Below are 21,821 nucleotides of genomic sequence, written 5' to 3' on the forward strand. Positions count from 1 at the left end.
GTGCCATTAACTTTTGGCTCATTAGTCATGATGCTCCTGATCTAACTAGCTGCCACCTATCTGCAGCAAGACCATGCACAGGCAGCCAAGCCCACTTCACACCTGCTCCAACACCAGGCGGGTTTTACATAATGATTCAAATCACTCCCCCCTCCCTCCTTGGGCTGTTTTATTTATACTCCTGTAAGGGGGCACGGAGAAAACATCGACGGGGCCACTGGTTCTCTCCTGATGAGGGATCAGAGCTATCACTGGGAGAATCTCTGAAATCATTGAGGAGAAATCCTCCACATGTGCACAGCTCCTCTCCAGTTGTTTCATGTCTCGCCACAAAGAATATATTACCACCCATCTTCTTTATTAATACATTCGTGATAAATCTTTTAGGAAAGAAAAATGGGAGGAAGAAAAGGGAAACACGCCTCTTTAGCTCGCGAGCCTGAAAAAACAAAACAAAACGGCACAGTCAGGTGGCATGTAAGGATGCCTAGGCTCTTCCAGCCTAGCGTCATGTCAAGACTTGTAATCTAGTGTTGAGCCTTACTCCAGAGAGGATTAAGCTCTGTTACTTTCCAGTCACCCCTCCCATGATACAGCACCTCCACACAGACATACAGAAGGTGGATCATTAAAATTCAAGCTGCAGCCCTCCCCAACATTGTCCCAGCTCAGAATATTTACCTAGACCATTTAAAGCATTCAACCCCACCAGCAGTTTCCCTGGAGATGTCTCCAGGTTTCCAAGACTCCATTACATAATATCTTTTACAAAGTCTATTCCCAGCTCGAGTGGAAGATGGATTCTCGTCCAGTTTGCGGAAATTCCACGCGTTCGCTTCCCTTTCCTGGGGTTCGATCCGGCCAGTGCCCAGCCTAGGCTGCAGCAACAGCTCCGGCTAGGATCCCCGCCACTCTCTGAACTCAAAACTACCACCCGGAGGTGCAGCCGTCCCGCCCCCGGTGCTCCAAAGCTAGCCCTCGTGGCCCGGTGCCGGCGGGGGCTCGCGTCGCTACGACTGTCTCAGATCCCCGGCCGCAGCGCGCTCGCGGGGCCGGGCCCCGAGCCCGGATGATCGGCAGCAGGGCCGACTCGGTGCCGGGCTGCGGAGGAAGGAGAGGGGGAGGAGGAGGAGGCGTGGAGGGAGGAAGGGCCGGGGCAGCCCCGGAGGGAGGCGAGGGGGAGGGGAGGGGGCCGGCCGGCCCGAGGGTGGGGGGGCAGCCAATGAGCAGCGCGCGGCGCGGGGAGGGCGGGGGGGGGAATGAGGTAGGATGGGGGAGGGCGCAGCCGGAGCGGCGGAGGCTCCAGCCATAAACAAGCGCCCGGAGGAGCGGCGCGGGAGAGAGCCGAGCCGGGCACAAGGAACGGACGCCACGGACCTTCTGCTGAGCCACCGCGCCCACTCGGCGGCTCGGGAGGCGGGGACCGGCCCGGAGGCTGCGCTGCCGTCGTCTTTCCCCGGCAATCAGGAGCAGCGCGGAGGACCAGAAGGAGCCACCAGCCCTTCTTCGGAGCGGTGCGCAGCCACCGCCGCCGCCAGAAGTTTGGGTTGAACCGGAGCTGCCGAGAGGAAACTTTTTTTCCTCTTTTCCCCCTCCCGCCCGGGAGGAGAAGGAGGAGGAGGGGAAGCCACCCGCCACCGCTGCCGCTGGCGCCAACGCTCGTGGGCTCCGGGTCGGCGCGGCCCGCAGGGGCGGCGGGGGCCTCGCCCCGCGAGGGGAGGAGCGCCCCGGGGGCCCCTAGTGGGGCACGAGGACCGCGGGCTGCGGGTGCGGCGGCGGCGCGTGTGCCCCGCGCAGGGGAGGGCGCCCGCCCCGCTCCCGGCCCGACTGCGAGGAGGAGGCGGCGGCGCAGGAGGATGTACTTGGTGGCGGGGGGCAGGGGGCTGGCCGGCTGCGGGCACCTCTCGGTCTCGCTGCTGGGGCTGCTGCTGCTGCTGGCGCGCTCAGGCACCCGGGCGCTGGTCTGCCTGCCCTGTGACGAGTCCAAGTGCGAGGAGCCTCGGAGCTGCCCAGGAAGCATCGTGCAGGGCGTCTGCGGCTGCTGCTACATGTGCGCCCGCCAGAGGAACGAGAGCTGCGGTGGAGCCTATGGGCTCCATGGAGCCTGCGACCGGGGGCTGCGCTGTGTCATCCGCCCCCCGCTCAATGGCGACTCCATCACCGAGTACGAAGTGGGCGTCTGCGAAGGTACGGCTGCCCTGCTGCGCGCCCCCTCCCACCTGGCGGGCGCGGAACAAAGTTTGCTTGAGACTTTTCCCAGAGGAGAGAGGGTTCCCGGGGAGGAGGGACGGTCGCTGTCCCCTGGAGGGTGCCCTAGATGCCTGCCCAGGGGCGGGCGAGGTTGGGTTGCGTGGGTGAGCTCCGAACACGCATAGACACACACAGGTGCGGTGATTAGGGCTTACACTGGGTGGCCTTTCTCGCCCCAGGCAGGGGTGCCCTGTGCGGGGGCACACTGCGGAGTCTGGCACGCACAAGTCCCTCGGGGAGTCCGCCCCTGCTGCCCTGCCCGCATAGCGCAGTGTGGCACCGAGGGCGTACGCAGTCCGCGCAGCCGGCTTCTGATAGCGGAGTAGACCTGTGCTCCAGCCTGCACTCCCTATGTGACTCTTACTATTTTTTCTTTGCGCTCTTCCTTCACCTCCTTCTTCCTCCTTCGCGTAATAAATCAGTTTCAGCTCCGGAGTATGTCAGTCCAGGCGAAGTTGCACATGGCGATTACTCATTTATTTGCCTATTGGAAACGGTCAAAGGCTTACTCTTCTGGATGGCTGAAGGGGGTGGGTGGGGGCTGCACCTGGATTAAAAAGTTATGGTTCACTACAAGAGGTTTCCTTTCAAGAGCCAACCTCTGCGTGTTTCTAGAGCTGGTGCTGTTGTCTTTTTGTTTGTTTGACAGCAGATTCTGCTCTGCTCGCTTCACCGTGGCGCATCATGCACCGCTGTGTGTAGATGTACTGAGGGCGGGGGCGTTGATAGTGGCGCCTCCCTGTTTCGGAAGCACTGTTGGACCCGGTGGGCCTCCATCAGCACATGGCTCTACTTCTGCCTCAAGGTGCCCGATTAGGTCTGAGGTCTAGAGAGAAATAGTGAGTTCTTTTATTTTGACAATGGACTGGATTGTCTGTTAAAAGTGGGGTCCTTGTCTTCCTAGAGATCAAACATTTGGGCTCCTCGATGCTGTTCCCGGTATCTTGCCAGGGATTAGGGCTCACTTGTAAGAAAAGACAACTGCTCTCTGCCTTTACTGCTGTTAACCAGCCCCTGGGACAGGACACTGGTGTATCCTGAAGTATCCTCGTGTGTGTGTGTGTGTGTGTGTGTGTGTGTGTGTGTGTGTGTGTGTGTGATGTGTGTCGAACTGAGATGCTGGAAAGGACAAAGGTGGCTGTATTAAATGGCTTCAGTACTGTGGTAACTCTTTAAACACACATGCATTTATTTTTGCGTGTGGTTTTAAGGTTTTGGACAGTTGTGGAATAATCGGGGAAGCCTTCCTGGTTTGGAAGCTAGTGGGCAGTAATGAGTGTGCAGGGGGGATGGCGGCACTGGGGGGACAGGGGGGTGGGGTGGGGGTGGGGTGAGGATATGCTCCTTTAGCATAGAGCCTGCAGGACCTAATTTTCCTGACACAGAAAAAAGGCCCTCCTGGTCTCCTTTGACAACAACGTGGGTTTTTTTCTCAGCTCAGGGAAAATGATCATCAGACAGACTGATAGACTTTCACATGCTTTGACTTAAGGCATTCTGAATAACTTAGGCTGAAAGATGCTTCTCTGTAACCTGCCATGTGGAGCGCCTAACTTGCCTCAGACTCCTATAGATTCGTAAAGAACTGGGAGGGACATGGTTAAATGCAGTAGAAACTGCGGGGCAGTGAGAAGGGCTTTGGGAGGCTCAGGAGAGGGTGACCCTTGTTTGTTTTTTCATGTGTTCCTGGTGAAGGGAATGCTTGGGGGAACATTTACAGTAATCAAGTGTTTTGGCAGCAACGCCCCATGTCACAGTACAGCATGATTTTGGCACTTTGTTAGGGAGCCTGTCATTCCTCTGAAATGATGCATCCCTCATGCCTGCCTTTCTCCTGGTAACACCAGGTGCACAAAGTGTTGGCCTTGAAAATGCTTGGAAGTGTTTCTTGACATGAGTGTATTTCAATTAGTGCTTTCTGGAAACACATTTCAGTTAGCAGGCCTGTTTTCAGCTGAATGCTATGGGCACATCCCGCTCCCCCCTCCCTCCTTCCCTCCCTTCTCCTCTCCCTCCCTCCTCCCCTCCGTCCTTCCTCCTTCCTTCCTTCCTTAATTCCTTCCTTGACTCTTTCCCTTCCTCTCTTCCTTCTTCCTTCCTTCACCAAAAGCAGCAGTAAAAATCTTAAAGCCACGAGACTAAGAAAAAAAGGACAACAATTTTTGGCATGATGTAATGCTTACATTTGGAGAGGTCTTTCTTCAGCGGTCTAAAATGTCAGATATCTTCACGTTACTGTAAAATGCATGGACCACGTAAGTTAGCTGACAACCCTTTGCAGCACTAGAGGAATCTTCAAGAGTCACCGATTTCTAGAAGGTACCCCCCCAGATTTTCTTTCTTTCTTTTTTTTTTTTCTGTAACTTTGCATAAAATTTCTCAATGGCCAGTGCTTCCCTCAGTTTCCATTTTTATTCAGAAATTCGTGTGTATTGTTATCATAACACATGAATAGGGATGGATATATTTTATTCATGTAGAAAGTCTCTTGCGCTGCATTTTTTGCGCTGAAATGACCCCTACTGGTTGTATCTGTTAATGAAAACTCTTTTGAAAGCTTATTTAGTTTGCTACCCTGAGAAAACATAGTATCATGGTATAAAATAGGACTAATCCGCCTGCTTTTGAAGATGCGACTTAAGTGCAGATTTATATTACTGTTTGCCAACTTGCAGACAGGTTTGTTATTTCCATACTGACTGTCTTGGGGCAAGGGGGTGGTGGTGTTTTAAACACAGTTCACAGAATGAGTTGGATCAGAATGGAGCCCAAATTTAGTCTTTTTGTTTCAGGTTTTTATGGCACAGTGATCCCTAAAAATAGATCAACAATCCTAACCCACAAGAAGAACCCTGAAGGAAAAAAATTAATTTCTAAACAACTGGAATTGTGAATCAAGTGGCGTGCTCACTAGGGTGTCTCCCCTGTATTGAGGCCGTTAGTGACTATGCATACTTGAAGGATGGAGAATGGAGCCAGTTCACCAGCTCTCTGTCGTTTCTCAGTCTTGAACAGTGCCTCCTGGCCCTTTGGAGGCAGCAGTGCCCTTTCCTGCTTCCCTGCATCTTGTGAACCTTCCTGTTGGCCTTTGCAGAATCTTAGCCGGACTGCTTTTTCTGTCTCCAGGGAAATCGCCTACAATTCCAAAAAATTACAAGTTTGGCCTTCTACTCGGAAGAAGTCTGTATGGGAGATCTCTTTAAGGGATCTGAGCTTTAAAAACTAATGAAGTGAGATTGTGGAGAAAGAATATGTTGATTGGGCAGTAAGGACTACATTTGGAAAGAGGCCTTAGGCTTCATGCTTTCCTTAGGATGGGCAGGGGGAAGAGCACCAGTAGCTGTTTGTCTTAGGGTGATAAAGTTGCTAGCTTGAGTCTGCCGTTGTTGGGACAGTGCTTAAGAATGGAGAGGACACTGTTGAGCTTTGTCCTGAGGACAGTGCGACATTAGAGTCAGGTGTCCGTGACAGCAGATGTGCACCAAGACTTCAAAACTACTGCCACAACTCGGTTTTCCCCATTGCTTTAGCTTCCCTTCCGTGGCGGTTTACAGGACAGCACAGAGAACTTAAGATTGTGTGGTGAGAACTTAGAGCAGAGAGAAAGGTTCGGTGTTCTAAACTGCCCCCGGGAAGTTACAGTTTCGTTATTTGTCTTCTGGGATAGTCAATAGCAGAAGGTGCCCGCTTGGGGAGAGTGGGAGGTGGGAGGTGAGCCCAGGGAGCAGACACCCAGGACCAGGTAGACATATCAAAACATCCAGCAGGGTACACACTGCATGAACGCTGTCCTCTTTGTTCAGTGGGAGGACCCGAAGTTTAAAGTCTATGGATTTTTACAAATTAAATAAAGGAGAGGTGGGGAAAGACTAATACTTTTGTACTGAAGTTAGGGCAACATCTCAAACCCAGGCTTCCAGACTATGTTTTTGAGTCATGAATGGAGTTCATTTTCACTTTCAGAAGTCTTTAGGTAAGGTCCACGCTTTGATACCAGAGAGAGAGGCGAGCAGAGGGCGTCTAAAAGATGTTAGCAGAGTATGGGAAGAGAAACTTAATTCAAGTAAACAAGGAAGTAATTAATTCCTCCTCAGAGTAAATATTGACAAAACACACAGGACCGACTATTCACTGCACATACACAAATGACAGGGCAAAATGACCTTCATTTGCGCTGTCAGGCTTATAGAATTCTCGCTGCTGTTAAGGAGTCTTGTCACATAAAACACTTGGCAAAGGACAGATGAGCTGCGGACTGTAGGGGAGAAAGGCAAGAACACCAGGCACCAGGACATGCGCTGCTGGTAACATGTGGGTAGAGACTAGGAAACTTTGTAAGCAGTGTGTTGGGGATACAATTAAGTAAGCAGAAGTCCCATTCATTTATAAAACATTTTTAGTGTTTGTGTGGGCAAGCTTGTGTGTGTGTGTGTGTGTGTGTGTGTGTGTGTGTGTGTGTGTGAGTTAGAGAGCGTGTTTGCGTATGTATGAGAATGTGTGAGGAAGTGTGTATGAGAATGAGTGTGTATGAATATGAATGAGTCATGTGTGTGTATGTGAGTTACTGTGTATGAGAGTATACATGTGAAAGTGTGTGAGTGTGTGTGTGTGAGTATGTGAGATAATATTGGTGTGTGTGTGAATGCCAGTGTGTGTGTGTGAGAGTATGTGCCTATATGAATGTGAAAGTGTGTGTGTATGTGAGTGTGTATGAGACATGTCTGTGTGTGTGAATGTGAGAGTGTGTGTATGTGAGCAAGTGTGTGTGCACGTATGAGTGTGAAAGTGTGTGAGAAATAGTGTTTGTGTGTGTGAATGTAAGATTGTCTGTATGCATGCCTTTGTGAGAGCCTCTGTGTGTGTGTGTGTGTGTGTGTGTGTGAGAGAGAGAGAGAGAGAGAGAAAGAGAGAGAGAGAGAAAGAGAATACGTGTGTGAGTGTGCATGTGTGTGCAATGTGCCAGTGTTTGTGCTTGTGGATGTCGGAGGGCATTTGGAAGTTGGTTTTCTTCTTCCACCCTATGGGTACTGAGGACTGAACTCAGGGTGGCAGGGTGGCAGGCTTGACAGTAAGCATCTTGACCTGCCTCAGGCAGGTTCATTTACGAAGAAAAGTGAACAGTCCCCAAACTCTGGACCTTGCATCCATGTACAGGAGCTAGCAGGAGATTCGGTACAGGCTTCTGCTCTCCATGGCTTGGTTCCTATCCAGCCATCTGCTTGAGGAGTTTGGGGAGACAGAGTGCAGGCATTATGAAGCTGGAAGATTTAGATAAAATGGTGACCCCCAGAAAGTGGGTGGACTAAAGGATAAGGAATGAGAAAAAAGGGGGGAAGCCTTGAATTCATCTTAGCACAAGTATATCACCCTTTGAAGAATGATCCAAAACACATTCCAGAGATTAATTGTGAAATTCCTGAAAAATGTGGGTGTGTTTAACTCAGGAAACGGTGCCAGCAGGAGAGATGACAGGGAAGCCTTCAGCTGTAAAGGAGGCAGGGTGGGGGATGGTGGGGAGTGGAAGGTGAATATTTCTGGCAGAGCCAGTCCCTTGTTACAGTTGTTACTCCATGTTCCAGATGGTGCATTTCCTATAAGGAGTTTGGAGACATCTCAGTGTGGGCCATTTAATGAGGAAGGCACGACAGAGTAGTCAAACAGGCCCGAATTCCTGTCATCTTACAGGTCTACTTCTCCAAAGCAGCTTTTCAAAGATCAGGCTTGCTTTTGTGTATCACTCATTCATCTATTTTTTTTCTCTCTTCTCCATCCTGCGTACAAGGCTGTCTACAGGGATAGAAGGAAGCGAGGGGGTCTGGGTAGTCATTCAGAGCTATTCTTCATTCTGGACACCAGTTCTCAGCCTGTGGGTCATGACCCCTTTGGGGACTGCATATCAGATATCCTGCATATCAGATGTTTACAGTATGAGTCCTAACAGTAGCAAAATGACAGTTATGAAGTAGCAATGAAAATAATTTTATGGTTGGGGGTCACCACAACAGGAAGGAACTGTATTAAAGGGTCACAGCATTAGGAAGGTTGAGAACCACTGCTGTACACTCTTGGTCAAGATAAGTAAGGTATACTCTTCCCTACCCCCGAACCCCCAAAGGTGGTTGGACCCATGCAAGTTCCATGCAAGTAAAGATGATGTGTGTCTAGTCTTACTTGCTGGGCACACAGATAAGATTTGTTACTGTAAGAATCTGAGGCTTGGAGGAACTCATGGTTGCTGGGGAAGAGGGAGCCTGCCAATTCTCTTTAGAGCCCTTACAGTAAGTTTGTCGGAGTGTTTCCCAACTTTTGAGCAGGAGCCTGCATTCTTAAAGCTTTGCTAGCCGTGGTTTAGAATGGCAGGTTTCCTCTTGTGCTTTCTCTCTGTTCTGGCTTGCTCTGAGTGGTACCAGGGTGTGGGCAGTGAGCTGGGAGGTGTCTCCCTCCTCACCTCTTCACCTTCTCCCACCCCAGGCTACCTGGTCTGGTTAGATCTGAATCCTCTGTCCTGAGATAGGCCCTCCTCCCTTGATGGACAGAGATGTGTGCTAGACGACATCTGCTTAAGGATGCTCTGAGGGTCTCAAGTGTCTTTTAGAGATTCTTGTCAGTTTCACAGTGAACACATTTCAGGTCCTTATCTCTCTCTCTCTTCCTACCCCATTTTATTCTGAAGATAGCACAATGCCCATGCTATTGTGGATGAATGTGAAGGACAGGAGCATGGTTCTGGTGTGGAATCCTCTTCTGAGTGTGTGCCTCCTTGTCTGACTCGTGGTTGTGATAAGAACTCCCCTAGTCTCCAGGAAACACCAGGTGTGGTAACAGCTGACATCTGACAGGGCTGCTCACCTAGTGCAAGGTTAACAACCTGACCTGGGCTCATTTCCTTGCTCCACCTAACCTCCCTGCCCCTCAACCCTTGTAGGGAGTTAGAAAGCATGACTCTTAGAAAGGTAGCCAGTTTAATGACTTCACACTCTCTCACCTCCAGCCATTCCCCAACAGCACAAATGTAGCCAGTTAAACTTGAGACCTGTTACTTATACCATATCTAAATAATTACTGCAAAAGGTTGTGTATTTAGGGTTAAAGAGGGACCTAAAATTCGTTGAGTTGCATCATTAAAATTGTTCCCTTAGCTCTTTTCCCCCCTGTGGGGTAGTATTTCATCTGGGGAGGTTGGCGGTCCTAAACTCATTCTAACCAGTAATGTACATTTTCTTTTATGTTATATTTTGGAAGATTTTACTGGTAGCTCCTTAGATATGTTCGTGTGTGTGTGTGTGTGTGTGTGTGTGTGTGTGTGTGTTTGGGAGAGGGGGTTGTCCCACTGATGGTCAGCACAGGATTGAGCCTGTTGTGAGTTAGAGACAACTTGTATTGGTACAGCTCACTTCTCTCTCTCTCTCTCTCTCTCTCTCTCTCTCTCTCTCTCTCTCTCTCTCTCTCTCTCTCTCTCTCTCTCTCTCTCTCACTGTCAGAACTCCAGGCCCACCTGCTGCTGTCCCTGATACAAACCTCAAAGCCAGAGGTTTAAGCCCTGTATTCCTTCCTAGTTTAACTACTTACTCTGGATCAACTTCTTTCTCTATTAAGTTAGGTAGCTCCAACTAACCAGAGAAACATCTGCCCGCAAATTATTTAATGGGCATCTGCTATGGGTCTGGTTTCTGTGTTATAAAATTCCAATACCTTTTTTTTTCTTTTTTGTAAAAACTGGGCTTCTGAAAGTTTAATGGCCCATAGTCACCTGGGAGCCTATTAAAAGTGCAGGTTTGGCCACTAGGGATTATAGTTTAGTGGTAGAGCACATGTCTAGCATGTGCAAGGCCCTGACCCCCACACCTAAACAAACAGAGCAGACTCTGATTCAGTAAGTTTGGGATGGAGCCTGGTGGCTGTCACTCAGGGATGATGCCAGCACGGTTCCACTCAGGTCATTCCCAAGTATGAGTTCGGCTTTTGTAGCATGAAGTTGATATAGAAGGGTGTCTAAAAACTGTCACACACGATGACAGTTGTATTAGATTAGGCCTGTGTTTGCACAGGTTTAATGTGGTTTAATGGTGAACAGGGAAGGCTGGGGCCATTCGTTCACTGCAGTCTCAGACAGTGAAATCTGAGATGGGGGGGTACTGACCATGTCAGGAGCTGGTAAGAGGGGCCCTCTAACTTTTCCTCAGACCACCAGGAATGGAGGCTTCAGCCAACCAAATGAGTCTTGAGCCTAAGATAAAGCTAACATTCACATCTTGACTCAGATGGTTTTGTTAACTGCAAGACCAAACTTGACTAGTTTTCCTTGGCTTTGTTTTCTCAAGTAAACCTGAAGTATCAGGCACTTTCCATCAAGTAATTATAGTGAATGTTAGAGATAACAAATAATGAATATATATTGTAGGTGATTTATACAGATATGACTATTGTATACTTAAATACTAATAGTGTCCTTGGTAGATTTTTTTAATACCTAATATTAATTCTAATTTGAATCCGTTTTTATTTTCATCTTTGTTAGCTTTCTCTGTATATATATTTAGAAGTCAGCCTTGTGCATATACTAACACCTCCTCCACACAAACGCTCTTTTGACAGGAGGCTCAGGATGGTAATTCTGGTCTCATGTTTGTCCCAGAGAAAATGACTCTATAGTTCAGAGAACAAGGTGTTCCTTGGTTTGACCTCTGGTAACCCTAATTCCCAGGTCTGTGGAATCTGGTGGAATGTGAACATTTGCTTGGGTCTGGGCTTCAAGTTCTTCCTTTCAGAAAAAAAAAATCCATCTCCTTTAAAAGGTACCAAGGTGCATACTGTTATGAGACCCAGGGCCAGAGCATATCTTGTTGCTGGTCTCTATCTTGCATGGAAGTGAGTGAGCACCTCACTGTTACCATGGATCGGCCTACTGTGGTCTCTGGAGCGCCTGTGTTACTACAGAGGAAGGCACAAATATCCCACAATTAAAATATCTGACCTTCTGTTTGGTTCCCAGTGTAAGTATGGTCCCACAGTCTGGTAATTCCTAACCGCGAGTCCTTCCTTCTTGCCTAGAAATGAGTATCATTTTTATTCAGTAAATATTAGCACAGAGTTCCCAAGACAGATACCTCATAATGGCTACTGTGGGGCAGGAAGGAAAAAAACCTGATGGAGATAAAATCCTTGGACCAGTAAGTAAGTTAAAGTTACAACAGATTCTTCAGGACAGCCAACCTTACTACAACATAGCAGAAACTGAATTTTTTTTCCCAGACACTCTGTTAGTACCTATCCCTAAGATGCCCTCTGTCTTTTATCCAGAGTGTTGGTATTTTAACATGTAATCAAAATGAGGAAAAACAAAACCTACAAAACATAGTTTCAGGGTTTCTTTTGTGTTAGTGTTAATCAAACCCAAGTATAACATCCTAATTTGAAACATTCAAAGAACACTTGTCTTTTTTTTTCATTTATTATTTATTATGCTTTTTGCTCTTTTTATTAGATATTTTCTGTATTTACATTTCAGATGTTATCCCCTATCCTCTCTCCCCTCCCCCTGCTCCCCAACCCACCCACTCCAGCTTCCCAGCCCTGGCATTCCCCTATACTGGAGCATAGAACCTACATAGGACCAAGGGCCTCTCCTCCCATTGATGACCAATTAGGCCATCCTCTGCTACATATGCAGCTGGAGCCATGAGTCTCTTCGTGTGTGTTTCCTTTGATTGGTGGTTTAGTCCCTGGGAGCTCTGAGGTACTGGTTAGTTCATATTGCTGTTCCTCCTTGGGGGCTGCAAACCCCTTCAGCATCTTGGGTACTTTCTCTAGCTCCTTCATTAGGGACCCTCTGCTCCATTCAATGTATGGCTGTGAGCATCCACTTCTGTGCTTGTCAGGTACTGGCAGAGCCTCTCAGTAGACAGCTATATCAGTCTCCTGTCAGCAAGGTCTTGTTGGCATCTGCAATAGTGTCTGGGTTTGGTGGTTGTTTATGGGATGGATCCCCAGGTGGGGCAGTCTCTGGATGGTCATGCCTTCAGTCTCTGCTCCGAACTTTGTCTCTGTAACTCCTTCCATGGGTATTTTGTTCCCCCTTCTAAGAAGGATCGAAGTGTCCACACTTTGGTCTTCCTTCTTCTTGAGTTTCATGTGTTTTGTAAATTGTATCTTGGATATTCTGAGCTTCTGGGCTAATATCCACTTATCAGTGAGTGTATATCATGTGTGTTCTTTTGTGATTGGGTTACCTCACTCAGGATGATATCCTCCAGATCCATCCACTTGCCTAAGAGTTTCATGAATTCCTTGAAGAATACTTGTCTTAAGAATATGTAAGAAGAGAAACCGAGGGGCTGAAGAGACAGCTCAGTGGTTAAGAGCACTAGCTGCTTTTCAAGAGGACCTGGGTTTGATTCCCAGCACCCACATGGGTGACTCACAACTGTACCTTAATTCAAGTTCCGGGGGATCGGACACCTTCTTCTGACTTCACTGGACATTGGGCTTGCATGTGGGGCACAGATATATATGCAGACAAAACACCCATACAGGTAAAACTTTTAAAACTTACATAAATAAATAAATGCAGGGCTGACTGTATTTTAAGACAGTCATATTTTATTTCTAACTTCCGAGGATTTGACATACCTACTGTTAAAGTTTGGGCTGTGTCTTTAGAAGCAGCTATCCCAAGGTTTTTGGATTTTTTTATTCTTATTTTTATTTTTATTTATTTAGCTATAAATAGAGACTGTGTCTGTCTTGTTTAGCGTTTCAAAACAAAATCATAAACAAACATCTCAGATTCAAAACAGAAAGGAATTTCTGGCGAGGCAGGATGAAACCTGAGCTGGCAGAGCCCCACTTACTGGAGGGAACTTACTTAGCTTCGTCTCCAAAGACCTGGGAAAAAAAAGGGCTCACAGCTGTGATCAAATCAGAGGCATCTGGATGTTGAAGAATTGTGACACCCTCTCTGAGATTCCAGAAGACCTGCCAGAGAGAGGTAAATCCGCCTGGGGGATGTTCCACCTGAAGCAGACATCAGCGAGAAATATTTAGACACCTCCACCCCCTTCAACCTCATTTTATGTCAAGAATCTTACCCATGAGGACCATGAGTTCTGTCCCCCAGATGAGTGTTTACAGTTCTGCAGATCTCAAAGGAGGCCTTTCCTTACCTGTTCTTGTTGGAGCTTGGACGCTTGGTTATTATTGTTGTTGTTGTTGTTGTTGCTGTTGTGTGAACCGAGTGTGGTAAAGGTGTGGGTTTCAGACAATCTTGTCTCTGGAAATCAAAGTCGAGGGATCTTTAAATGGCATTTTAAAAAGAATAGGGTTGCTGTATGCTGTTTGAGAACCCAAGTTCGTATATTTTTCAGAAAAATTTTAGGGAAATCATTACCACTTACCTATGCCTTAAAAAATGACAGGCCAGGTCACTCCATATTCTAGTCAATGTGAGGATGAGGCCCTTTATGTCCTTGCTTGTTTCTGAATGGATTTGAGGCTTCTCAGAGAGGTGAATATCACCGAAGACTTAGACCTGAGAGCTGAAGACTAGAGGGAAAGAGTAAAACAGTCATGGTTTCTGGTCTTTCTTCGTCATCTAAACAGCTCAGTGACTTAAAACTCTGTAACTGTGCACCGCCTTCATTCTGTCTTCATTTGTCAAAAAGGAAATTAGTTACCTACCTGAATGCAGGGAGTCTAAATCAGGGATTGTAAGGCTGTTCTCGGATCATAAGATCTGAGCGTCTATGTCCCACAAGTGCTGGCGAAGGATCAATATTACCTCGCGCTTACAGAGTTGGGGAAGGAAGAGTGGTGACCACCCGCCCGGTGCTCAGGAGGTGCTGGAGACTGTAGGACTCAGCAGGAAAACAAGAAGTCTGCTTGGCTGGTGTTTTTTTGGTGTTGTCAGTGACAGCGAAAACATCATTATAGGGACATTAGTGACATCTATTAAATGCCTGCAATCTGTCACCGTTAACTATGTTCTGATCTTCACCCAAGTCTAAACTGGCCTGTTGCTTTCATTCTTTCTCCATTTCTCATTTGCTTTGTTAATTATTACAGTTATCCTGGGCCCAAGGGAGGTAGGTGACATACTGCCGAGGAGGGAGGGAGAAGCTCCGGCAAAGACAGGTCAAAACTCGCCCCACTCCGCATGCTCCTTTCTGCCTCTGATACTGGGGAGAGCTGAGTAATTGCTGCTCTTCCTAATAACTGCAGGCAGCAGCCAGATTCTCTGCATTCTTTCACCTTTGCTGCTGTTTTCACTTGCCAGGGAGTTTCCTTAAGGAACAGACTGGATTTAAAGAAACATAACTAATAGTGCACAAAAGCCAGGGGGAGGTGGGCCGCAGATGCAGGAGCTCCTTGGTATGAGGCGTGGACCAAGCTCCCAGCTGTCTTGGCTACTGACTGAGCCTTGTAGTCTCGCTGTGACACAACCCATCTTCACTCAACCTGTTTTCAAAGTGCCAGCCAACTCTGCAGCTTAGAAAGTTGGAGTTTTCTAGAAACCTTCCATTCTTCCTTTGCATATTACACCAAAAGACTTGGTAGTATGAGCCCGTGGCCCTGAAACTTGGTGAATGTATTATCCTAAAGGATGAGAAGGCTTCAGCACTGCCTCCTCCAGCAGGAATATGACACTGACTGACTGGTTCATTCCAGTCAGAATATATTCATTGATAAATCTGTGCAATGTTGCATATTCCCTAACGATAGCATACAGCGTGAAAAGACCTCAGCACCTAGTTATAATTTGGTTTCCCTGACTCTGAATTTAACTTCCTAAGGCACCAATCGATACCTATAAGGACTTATTTTTTTTAGTGTTCTATAATAGTTTGCTCCTTATCCCTAAATAATTCTTTCCTCCACTCTAGAAAACTCTTAAAGGTTTTCTAGTGACTGGACGGGTATTTTAACTGGGTGGCTATTTTATATTATACTGACACTTGCTCTTTTCTTGTTTCAGACGGTGGTATCAAAAGTTAAATCCTGTTCCAGACCTTACCTTGTCTCTTCTTGTCTAGCTTGCTAGATAATTAATAGTCAGTAACCAGGAAAATAGCCACGGAGGTGTGGGTGGTGTTAACTTACCAAGTAGAGCTTTTGCCTAAGAGAAGCTTTCCCGTATTCTTCTGTGGTATATAAACCCGTCCTCATTTGAGGCTCTTCTTGCTTGATTGGGACATCTAGCTGATGTCCTGTCCCTGAGGACTTGGCTCTCAGAACTCTGAGAAGTGTGTGTGTGCGCGCGCATGTGTGAGTATATGTGTGGGGGGCAATGAGTGTATGCTGGCAGGCTCAGTGGATACTCACATTGCCCCTTCTTCACATTGCCCACGCTCAAGGTCGGCCCTCCTTCTCTAGCAGCCCCTTGCCAAAACCTTATGCAAGCTGGACTTGAGGTGCTTGGAAGCCTTTGGACGAATCCTTCCCAGTGCCTTTGCACTTGCCTCCATGTTCTTCTCAGCATGGCTGCTTTCAGCTCTCTGGGTATCAGTAAACTGTCTGTGCCCAGAAATCAGTGCCAAGCATCCGCTCCACTGTGAGTACTTCTTCCAATACACCACCTCTGCACTCATTGCTGAAGGATTCTGTGAAAACATTCACAGGGTCCCAGAACGACAGCTCCCTGTGGTGCTGTGGCATGTATAGCACAAGCCAAAGAGTGATAAGAGTGTGTGAAGCAGTCTTTATGATTGGTCTAAAAAGAAATGCCCGGGACAGAACAGTGTTCCTGGGGCATCAGCAGACCTTGAGCAGTGCCTTTTCAGAAGCATCCTTGAGGGGGGGGAGAGGGGAGAGAGAGAGGAGCTGTTATGGCTCCTTCTTTCAGTTGAACTTTAACTTTGGGGCTTAGTTAGAAGTAGGGTGTGTGTGTGTGCCCGTCTGTACACACTGCAAATAACTTAGGTCACAGCATGAAGAACGCTCTATGTTGCTACTGCCGGTTTGCTGAAAACAACTCTGGGCTAGCACGCTGAGTGTTTTGCCTCTCTGTAGACCATCAACCCAAAGGAGTTGCCTCCTGAAGGTTTTCCTTGCTTTATTGGGAGTGTGTACTACTGGTTGGCGCTGGACGTCTTATGCAGCTGCTGTCTTATTTTTTTGAAACTGAGACTTAAGCTGTGCTGAAAGCTCACTAATTTTGTCAGAATAGCCCACCAGTGAGCTCCAAGAATTCTTCTGTCTCCACCTCCCCCTGCCCTACCTTGACCCCCGCCCCCCTCAGGACTGAGGTTTGAGATGGCACATGCCCAACTTTGACATGAGTGTGGGAGATTTGAACTCAGATTCTCATGCTTGTGTGACAACCACTCTAGCGACTGAACCATCTCCCAGGCCCTGTTTTATTTATTGTATTTGAACATAGAACGGTTCTAATTGCAGCGCTTTTGCTTTGGAACTGTCTGTTTAATTGAAATATGGATGAGGAACCAAGTAGAGGTTAGGACTCTTTACTGACATTTATTTCCTGGTGATTGAGACAAGTTTTATCTTTAAGAGCAATGATGCTTTATAACAGGCTGTCATTAAACACAGTTGCTTGACCTTTTAAAGGAATTTTAGATGTGAGAGCCAAAAGAAAACACAGAAATTTAGGGTGAGAAATGGCAGACATCTGTAGGGAAATAAACAAACCATGAGAAGCCAAAGGTGGTTTTTTGTTTGTTTGTTTTTTGTTTTTTGTTTTTTTTCCGGAAAGAGATTATATTATTTTCAAAGACTAAACTGGGAAAAGGTGAGGCCTCAGCAACCAAGTTTATTGATTCTCTATTCAGAAAATTATATTAGACCCTTAGAAAGACAGAGGAAAAAAGAAAAGAGTCTGCCAGCAGAGAGCTGGAAAACTTGAGGGAGATAAAGTATTTACAAGTTTTAATAACATAAAACACGTCCAAGAGAAATACATAATTGCAGCTGCATTTGGCAACGAAAATAGCCCGTGGATTATATTTTTTAAATTGTCTGTGAATATGTAAGCGCATGCCCTTGGGTAAAAATAATGCCTGGGTGATAATGTTTCTTGAGAGAATGGAAAACTAGGAGATATTAGGAAGTAAAAAGAGAGGGGTGGCGTGGCATACAGGAAGGGAAGAAGAGGCAGTATTTTTATGTTAGAGGGGTGAATCTCATACGCATAATCATTACGATTGTTTCTAATCTTAGTGTAATAATCCTTACACTTCCCATAGGGGGTGGTAATTTGCATAGTTTTATAGGAAAGGCCACAGGTAAGGGAGAAAAATTGGTGCTGAATTAAAAGATTCAAGCGTCTTGCTCCTAAAGTTTTAGGTTTTCCAACCTGCTTTCAATCCTGGGCAAAGACCCTTGGAAAAACCAGAAACTAGGAAATGTGCTCAATACATTTGTTGTGACCCTGCACCACCAGATCTAGCAGCGAGGCCAGGAACTGGAAACTGGGTGTGGTGTCACTTTTCAGAGTCCCTAAAGCTGCCTGCCTGGCTTCTCAGATGTGCTCTTGTCCCTCAGGCCCTCCGCTTTTCTTTGTGAAGCCTTCCTGTCCTGCCCAGGAAAAAGTAATGCCACCCCCTCCTCCTGGGTGCCCATAAATAGCCCTTTCCCCTGCCCTTCATTGGGCCTTTCATAGTCTCTTAGAGTTCACATTTCTGCCTTCCTCCCTGCCTGGTTGTGATCCACTCGAGTGCCAGGATGGTGTGTTATTCTGGCACTTGGCACACAGGAAGAACTCAATGAGCATTTGTTGACTAAATCTAGACTCAAGGTCATCCAAGATATTAGACAAAACTTTTCCGTCTCAACTGTTCGGTCTGTATTGTGGAAACTGAAATGAGAGACACTTGCTTATCTGTACCCAGAGCCCCTATGAGAAATCCTGTCATCCCAGAAGGACACACAGGTGGGTTTTTAACCTGTCTGCCTCAGCAGGTCTTAATGTTTTTGGTAGCATTTGCATAATGAGTTGAATTCAGCTGTATTTATCTTTGCAAGTATTTTAAAGCATTTTTTTTTTTAAAAATTACTCATTATGACTTTTCTTTTCAGTTTTTCGTCAGAATGTCCTCTTTCATGAGCAGGCCCCTCACCTACTTGTAAGAACTGTCCTTATAAGAACATTATAAGTGCTTGCCTTTACCTAATGGCCAGGGATCTGATGCACTGTACATGTATGATGACCAGCCTCTGATAAACAACTGGGAAATGATTATGAACAACTTGAAGAACACAAGTCCGATAGCCACACGAACACTGTCAGTGGACAGAGTTCTGGAGTCTCAGCAAATCCAAAATTTGCTGGCACCTTCTGTGAGTCATTTCAGCTAAGTGGGAGGGAATTGCGCTCAGCTGGGATGCCCTGGATGTTGGGTCTTAGTGAAGTCCGTGGACCTGGCAATGTCCTGAGGTGCTTAGGATCCTCTGAGGAGGGAAATCCTAAACCAACAGCAGGAGGGAGGGTGGCCTTCTGTGACTGCATAGTGACAGTGCCTCACGGGGCTTTAGCAGGACGCCCACCAGAATGCCATAGAAGGAGCCTGGGGAAGCGCAATCCCGTTTGGATTCACACCAAACCCTGTAGTTTTAGGGACTGAGGGATTGCTGGTGATTAGTGGCAGGAGCCTGAACTTGGTGTATTTAGTGGCAGGAGTTGTTTTTTCTTCAACACTAGTCATGAACTTTTTGTTTGTTTTTTTTTTTTCTAAAGGTCTTAAAGTGATTTACAAATTAAGAGAGAGTGACATTAGATACTTAAGGACACAGGCACAAATTAGACTAAGTTTCTCGGCTGCTGAGGAAGACAGATTTGAACAAGATAAAGTACAGGGAGTCAAGTCACAGACACGTATAACCTTACCCTGACTACAAGAGCGTGGTCCAGCCAGTGCTGGGGCCAAGCCCAGGCAGGGGCCTTGTGCTCCAATCACTCTAGCCCTGAACTAGATTTGCATCCCTCACACATAGTTAAATCATTAAAGTAAACGTGCCTAGGGAGCCCCATTTTCTTAGAGCACGTTGATGGTTTGGATGTCTCTGCTACAGTGTTCCAGTCATTCTCACATTGGAGCTGCTCATCCCAGAGTGGCTTTCCCACTCAGTCACCCATTTCAGGTCTATCGCCTGCTGTTGTCGAGAAAGGCTTTTGGAACTGGGAAGAGGGAACCTTGGAAGAGATGGCTAAGTTATTTGGGTTGTCCACAGTCCATAGTTGGCAATAAAACATGGAGATTTCTAAGTAAAGTCATGTCGCTTCGCCATCCCCTGATCTGGTAACTCTGTAGGAAGCATTGGAGGTTTAAATAAGAATCAGCCTCTAGGCTTCAGGAACCAGTCTCTCCCTCTTTGGGTACTCTCTTTTCAAAGACCTTTAGCAGCAGGAGGAGCATTTGCCTTGATGGCAAACATTGGCCCTCTGGGATATCTGTTCTTAGACCTGTGATTTCATAGTCAACTCACAAGGCTGGGGAAGGACCCTGAACTATACTTGCTGGAAAACATACTTACCCTTGGACTTCAGCAAAATCAATGAATGGAGCCTGAGGGCCGGGAAGCATACTTGAAGAGGGCGTGCCCACTAGACTGCAAGCCAAAGCAAACAGTCCTTGTAACTGAGAAAGACTTATGGGAGGAGAAAACTGGAGGAGTGACTCTGAAGTATAACCAGAAAGTGCAGAAGGAGGCTCTGTGAGTCCTGAAAAGAACCCCCTCAAAGCTACTGGAAGGGGTCAGTTGTTTGAGCTGGCTTTTGACAAGCTTATCATGTCTACATTTGAACCCAGAGATAGCACTTGAGAAAAGTGATGTGGTCGGGGCAGTCCAGGCAAACTGGGGTGCTGCTGGGGGCAGGGAGAAAGACAGGAAGATACCAGCGACCGAGGATAGAGTCTTAAGACTCTATCTACCAGAGTGATCTGTGGCCTGGCACGGTGGTAGGAGGAGGGTGTTCATGAGTCTGCACCTGTGGAAACAGACATTCTCTGTCGTTCTTTATAGGAGGAAATGGGTCACTACAGTGGACAACTGTACATATGTTGTAGATTCCGTTACGTGTGCATATTCATATACGAGCATCCATAAGTGCAATTTGCACATGTGCAGGAAGGTTCCTCACAGGGTTCTGGGCTTTGTCCTGACAATAACTTCTTTTTGTCAAGTCCTTGTGACTATCGAGAGTTGTCCTACTGTCTCTGGCCATCATTGGTGTGTAGTGATAAATACACGTAGATCGTTCAGCATGCATGAAGCTGCACGTAGCTTGTATCTTCTGAAGTTCCTGGGCTTTCAATGAGGTTGATGGTTGCTAAGGCGCTGACCAGGGTGTCAACAATGGTAGCCTATCCAAACGCATTGATAAAGAAATTCCTTAAAACTTGTGCGGCTCAAAAGATTCCTGGTGATAAGGTTCATATGTTGTTTGTAAAAAGAAGCCTATAGCTCATTCACGGTCCCTTTGTAGTTGCAGTTCTGAACATCTTATTTCCCATCGCCAGTTGTGTGTGCTGGGGCCAAATATCAGGCCTGATGCTGTCATTTTAAAAGAAACTATTATAAACATAGCACGATGGGAAAGCTATCTAAAATACTTTTCTTAAGAAAATACATACACACACACAAATACACAGGACCAGCTTCATGATTTTATATGTTTCTTTCTAGTCTTCTTTTATGTATTTAGTATTTCTTTATGCATCGTGTATCCTATTTCTTTCGGGTTTGTGGGTACATACTCCTGTCTTGTTACATGGTCTCCCTCACTATTATATTTAATGTAAGTCAAGTGGTTGCACTGAGCTGACTACAGCCTTCTCCTTTGTCTCTTTGCCCACTTTCCTTTCTGGGCTGTATAGAAAGCAAGCATGAAAAAGTCCCTCCAAAGTGAGCTGATCAGAAGGTCTTCCGAGTGCCTAAGCTCTGCAAGCAGATGACTAGAGTTGTGCCTTCTCCCCAGCTAAGGATTAGCCACTTAGCACTTAGGATGTGCCCTTTGTGTCTCTGCTCAGGGCATAATTTAGCTCTTGATTGCTGTCTGTTCTGTTCCAATGGGGCTGCAGTGACTCTTAGGGCAAGCTATAGAGCTAACTAATGATTGTAGGCTTTGTGCAACTTGCCAGCCCACTGAGAGAGATGCTTGAGTTCATTGCCTTTCGGCGGGGAGGGAGGAGTGGGATAGCATCTAAGCGAATTACATATGCTTCTTGAGTATGGTTAATAAATATAAGTCAGTACTAAATAGGGAGCTAGATACTAACTTCACATTGATTTTGCAACATGTGTAGTCTACATATATCATATCTACTGTAGATTTTATGTATTTCAGACAATCTCTCACTTCTACCACTTTATAAAATAAAACATGGAAGCCTAGATTTTACCCAGGCACAAATTAGGTCCATGGTCATGACTGGTTGTTGAAATCCTATCAGGAATACATTATTTTCTATCGTTATTGGCTTTCTACTTGTTCCTACAATTCTGACACTGGTTGCCTATTCAGTTTATGGCATGTGTTTCAATATTTCAATTTTTTTTCAATATTTGAAGAACTCTTGATTCAACCAGTTGTAGAAATAGTCTACAGAAATCATATGATC

General features: G+C 46.6%; 1 protein-coding gene and 1 long non-coding RNA gene across 5 annotated transcripts in view; one reads left to right on the top strand and one right to left on the bottom strand.

Annotated features, from left to right (window-relative positions):
* Positions 1 to 337: 337 nt before the first annotated feature.
* On the bottom strand, positions 338 to 1,113 carry Gm32282 (predicted gene, 32282). The gene is made up of 2 exons (NR_168063.1): positions 682 to 1,113; positions 338 to 439 (listed from the first exon to the last, which is right to left on the bottom strand). It is a non-coding gene; the product is annotated as a predicted gene, 32282 (long non-coding RNA).
* A 207-nt stretch (positions 1,114 to 1,320) lies between these two features.
* The window catches only part of Crim1 (cysteine rich transmembrane BMP regulator 1 (chordin like)), a 176,360-nt gene continuing 155,859 nt past the window's right edge, over positions 1,321 to 21,821 (top strand). For 2 of the 4 annotated variants that reach the window (XM_006524601.4, XM_006524602.3), the window contains exon 1: positions 1,321 to 2,187. In XM_006524601.4, coding sequence (XP_006524664.1) covers positions 1,857 to 2,187 — 331 coding nt within the window. In that variant the 5' untranslated portion in view covers positions 1,321 to 1,856. The remainder of the gene's footprint in view (positions 2,188 to 21,821) is intronic. The other 2 variants (NM_015800.3, XM_030249892.1) reach the window with 2 other exon arrangements.

Source organism: Mus musculus, chromosome 17 (assembly GCF_000001635.26).
Source record: "Mus musculus strain C57BL/6J chromosome 17, GRCm38.p6 C57BL/6J".
NCBI classification, from domain to species: domain Eukaryota; kingdom Metazoa; phylum Chordata; class Mammalia; order Rodentia; family Muridae; genus Mus; species Mus musculus.